This window comes from Stegostoma tigrinum, chromosome 18, assembly GCF_030684315.1.
Source record: "Stegostoma tigrinum isolate sSteTig4 chromosome 18, sSteTig4.hap1, whole genome shotgun sequence".
Lineage (NCBI taxonomy): Eukaryota > Metazoa > Chordata > Chondrichthyes > Orectolobiformes > Stegostomatidae > Stegostoma > Stegostoma tigrinum.
The window spans coordinates 57,527,681-57,532,569 of NC_081371.1; the positions used below are offsets into that span (position 1 = coordinate 57,527,681).

At 42.3% G+C, this 4,889-nt stretch overlaps 1 protein-coding gene across 1 annotated transcript; it reads left to right on the forward strand.

Moving 5' to 3' along the window:
* The first annotated feature begins 2,771 nt into the window (after nucleotides 1–2,771).
* On the forward strand, nucleotides 2,772–4,205 carry LOC132210701 (N-acetylaspartate synthetase-like). The gene is given in 1 exon segment (XM_059652250.1): nucleotides 2,772–4,205. A coding segment is annotated over 1 exon segment (681 nt). The 5' UTR covers nucleotides 2,772–2,801; the 3' UTR covers nucleotides 3,483–4,205.
* Nucleotides 4,206–4,889: the final 684 nt, after the last annotated feature.

The window sequence follows — 4,889 nt, forward strand, 5'->3', positions numbered from 1 at the left end:
ACCTCGTTTCGAATGCTCCGAGCATTCAGATAAAGTGCCCTTATGCCAGGTTTTGCACCTTTTTGGGTCCTATTACCTCCATTACTAACAGCTCTTGAGTTCTCCTTCCCTTTTACTTTTTTTCCTAACTTTCAGTGGAGTTGAAGCTTCCTCATTACCTGCTAACCTGCTGCTTTGCCTTACATTAATTGTTATTCTCCCACTACGCTCATTTCTCCTTTCCTCCCTACTTACTAGTTTAAAGTCTTATTAACTGCCCTATTTACCCTTTTCGCCTGAACACTAGACCTGGCCCTGTTTCAGGTGGAGTCCCTCCCTGTGGTATAGATCCCTCCTGTCCCAGAACTGATGCCAGTGCCCCATGGAAAGGAAACCCTCTTTCTCCCATCACTCTTTTAGCCACGTGTTTACTTCCCTGATCCTTGCCTCCCTTTGCCAATTTGCACGTGGCTGTATGTCAATATGCAAGTGAATCTGGTGTACAACTGGCAGAGTAATCAACTGTCAAATTTGTTTTGGCCGTGTGAGTACACCTCATTTCCCTCAACCTCGAAGGCAAGGACAACACTCAGCTCCTTTTACTCCAGGATCAAATACTGCTTCGCATTCCTATTCACTCAGGTCTGCAGCTCCAATTTCAACTGCAAAATACTCAGGTTATTTTGCCTTCAAGATCAATGTATGCCTATAAGGTCAGCCCTGAATGAAATGAACTTGAGCAATTCCTAACCATCACAAGGATGTTCCCAGATGCCACACCATACCCGGAATAGAAAAGTGCCCAATGGAGAAAGTGAAAGTTGAAACCGTTTCAGGGGACTGCTCTCTTATTAGAGAGACAGATGACTGGTAGTAGGTTAAAAGTGAGGGTCTTGCACTTCAGCATCATTGAGAAGGCCAGTATGCAAATTAAACCCTTTGGCCAGGTTAGTTTAGTTAGCTGCATGGTTGGTTTATGATGCCAAATGTTTGTAGATTTGGATTGTGGAGCAGATGAGTCCTCTAAATAGCATTCCTTTCAAATCCTTACTGGTTGTTAGTGCTGGACAGCCTAGATTCCAGAAAGGATCAGGAACGTGAAATCTCTTTAAAGGGAGCAAAAAACCTGAATCTGCAGTTATGTTTGAGTACTGGAATTTGTTGGAAATTAATTACACTGTGGTCGGAGACTTTGAACCCTGTTGACCTTTTGTGATAAGCAAAACATTTTCAAGTTATTACATGAAGATACATTGTGCAATTACTTAAAGTGTTTAAAAAGGTAATTAAATAGTTGGAAAATTTGTGTTTCAGAATCAGCTATAATTTTTGAGGCCCTTGTACCACAGCGGTAGTGTCCATACCTCTGGCCCAGTTTCAAGTCTCAATGCTGCAGAGCTATGTAATAACAGCTCCAAACAGGTTGATTAGAAAAGTGGATTTAATTTTTTTAAAAATCAGGTATATTTATTCAGTTTAACATGAGCCATGTCAACAATTTGTCCAACATACATGAAATACTAATTTTATCTCTGACAGCAAAACTTATTGACATTCAGAACTGCTTTTACATTCGTTTTTTTAAACTTTCTATCCTATCATGATGCCCAATTCAAGGTTTAAATGTTTTCACAATACCTTGCTGAGTATTTGGAGTGGAAAGAGAAGACTTATGACAACAGGAGAAAGATGTTGGCTATTGCTGTTTCAGAACTCATGGCCCCAAAACATCAGCTCTCAGTTGTTCTCCCAAATCCCATTTGGGAAGCCCACATGTTCCAGAAAATGTCAGTTGTTGATTTATCAGAAAGACCTATATTCAGACAAAATTGCTGGGCTATTTCAGAGGGCGATTGAGAGTTAACCACACTGCTGTGTATCTGGAGTCACATGTAGGCCAAACCAGGTGAGGAGTGGCAGATTTGCTTCCCTGAAGGGCTTCAGTGATCCAGATGAGTTTTTCCTTACAATCTGGCAATGATTTCAGGTTATCAGTAGATTCTTAATTCCAGATTATTTTTTCCCTAATTACTGAATTCAAATTTCACCATCTGCTGTGGTGGGATTTGAACCCTGATCATTGGCTGGGTGTGTGGATTAATAGTTTACCAATAATACCACTAGGCCATCGCGTACCACTGGGAGTTCGTCAGGGTAGTGTCCTAGGCCCGACCATCTTCAACTGTTCCATCAACGACCTTCCCTGAATCATAAGGTCAGAAATGGAATGTTCACCAATGATTGTGCAATGTTAAGTGCCATTCGTGAAGCAGTCCATGTTCAAATGCAACAAGATCTAGACAATTTCCAGGCTTTGGCTGACAAGTGGCAAGTGACATTGATTGTCTCTTATTGTTGGTGCCACACAATAAGACCAATCTAACCAGTGTTGCTTGACATTCAATGGTGTTACCATCACTGAACCCCCCCCCGACTACCAACAGCTTGAGTGTTATCGTTGACCACAGACTCAACTGGAAAATGTAAAGGGAGCATACACTGCAAAATTCAAAATTACTACCCAGGCAACACATCCAATTGCATTTTGTAACGAGCATTTGGCCTTTTCAACTAACATGCAAGTACAACTCATTCTGCTGGCAGGCTTATGCCAGTGCACTGTCTTCATTCATTTCCAGTTGATAATTTAGACTGTCTTTTGCTAGCATGTGTTGCTGTTCCTAGACTTGCTACCCACCCCAAATCTGCCAGTGACCCATGACCACCTCTCTGCTGTGCTTTCTTTTTCAGGCTTGTGGTTTCAAGGTTCCATTTTCAGTTGAATGGCTGAGCATAGGACATTTGGTGCAAAGTGAACAAGCATGATTGGTTGTACACCTACTTTCATCGTGCGTGCATACCAAGCAGGAGATTACCAAAATGCCAGAAGAATTGTTGCCAGTGGGACAATGGAGTTAGTGATGGTAGCATTCAAACAGGCTATTCGCTCACTGTCTAATGTCTGCCTGCTTTTTGCCAGTGGTCCCGTGGTTTATGTCATCACTGGTTCATTGGCTTGCAGTAGTTTGATATGCCTTGTACTACTGGCTCTCATTTACCTGGCATGCTGGCAGGTCTATGCCAGCTACCGCAGGGAGAGGATGGAAACAGACATGGCGGATATAGAGGGATATTATCTGAAACCACCTGGAGCTGGCTTCTAGATAGCAATGGAGGAAGAGGGAGCCAGGGAGGTGGTGGGTACAGTGGGAGTTAAGATGGAGCCTGGGGACCCATACACCTGCCAGCTCTTCCGACTTTTTGTCGATCAGCATTTCCGTCGGCATGGACTGGGCCAGAGGCTGACCCAAAAGGTCCTGGATTTTGCCAAGCACTATGGTTACAGATCCTGCCTGTTGAAGACCACCAGTGTCCAAGAACCAGCCATTTGTATGTACCAGAAAATGGGCTTCCAGATTCAAAGTTCCAGCCCTGTGTCAGGCCCTGTGCTTTTGAGCATGTTATCCAAAATTTCAGTGTATGAATTGGAAAAGAATCAGTGATTGGCGTCCTTGAATCTGTTGAACTGATATCCATCCCTACCCATCAACACAACTCAATGAGCATAGGAACTTCGTTTGGCTCATCAGACCCACACTACTATTCAATATGATCGTGGTTTATTCTCTATCACAATGCCATACTCCACCATCTCTCATCCCTCTTGATATTTTTAGCCTCCAGTAACCTGCTTTTTTAAAATCCTTTAAATATATCCAATTACACAATCACGTGTGGTGGAAAATTCCACAAGTTCACCACCACCAGAGTGGAAAAACAAATTTATCTCAGCCTATCCTGTGTTCTGACAGAATGACCCCCTCATTCTGGACCATCACATCCACTCCCTTCTCCTTCCCCTCCCTGGCTGCAGAAGAGGTTTACTAGGATGCTACCTGGATTAGAGGGTATGAGCTAGAAGGAGAAGCCAGAAAATCACAGGTTGTTTTCTCTTGAGTGGCAGAGGCTGAGGGGAAACTTGATAGCAGTCTATAAAGTTTAGATGCATAGATAGACTCTGACTGTGAAGCCTTTTTTCCCCAGAGTTGAAATTTAATACTAAGGGCATGTGTTTAAGGTTACAGGGGGGAAAATTCAATGGAGATGTGAGGGGCAAGTTTTTTTTACACAGAGTGGTAAGAATCTGGAACACATTGCCAGGGGTTGTGGTGGAGGTAGATACAATAGGGGCATTTAGGAGGCTTTTAGTTAAGCACATGATTATGCAACGTATCAATGGATATGGACTAATGGCAGGCAGAAGGGATTAGTTTCATTTGACGTCATGCTCAGCACAACATTGTAGGCTAAAAGGCCCGTTTCTGTGTTGTGTGCTCAGCACAACAACCATGCTTCTTTTCAAAATATCTCAATTTCACAATTATTTGTGAAAACAAAAATCCCATATACCTTGCTCCCTGCCATTTTCAAATATCTATACACCTGAACACAGATAATCCTCTGCCCTAACACTCACTTGAAATCTCTGCATCAAATCTATGATGTCTCTCCCTCATCCTGCCAAAGTAGACATTGATTTTAGTGCATATGTGTCTGAATCTTGGGGAGAACCAATCTATCCCACCTTTTCTATCTCCATCCTATCTTCTCCCCAACGCCTTACAGTTGTTTAATAAACTCATACTAACAGAGTTGTGACAGCCTTTTATTATTTCATTAGTGGTTATCCTACAATGGAAGATCTTGGAGTTGCTTTTTAAGGTTATCTAACATTCTATTCCCATTCTGTCTCACTAGTTTTATTTTCATCTTCACTTCATGCTTAACTTACTTATTTGGCCTGGATCTTCAACAATTCATGTGACCTGTATAATAAACTCCCTTTTTTGGGCGGTAGGGGTAGGCAAAGTGTGAGGATTTGATGAGAGCTATCTCGACTGAAAAAGAGA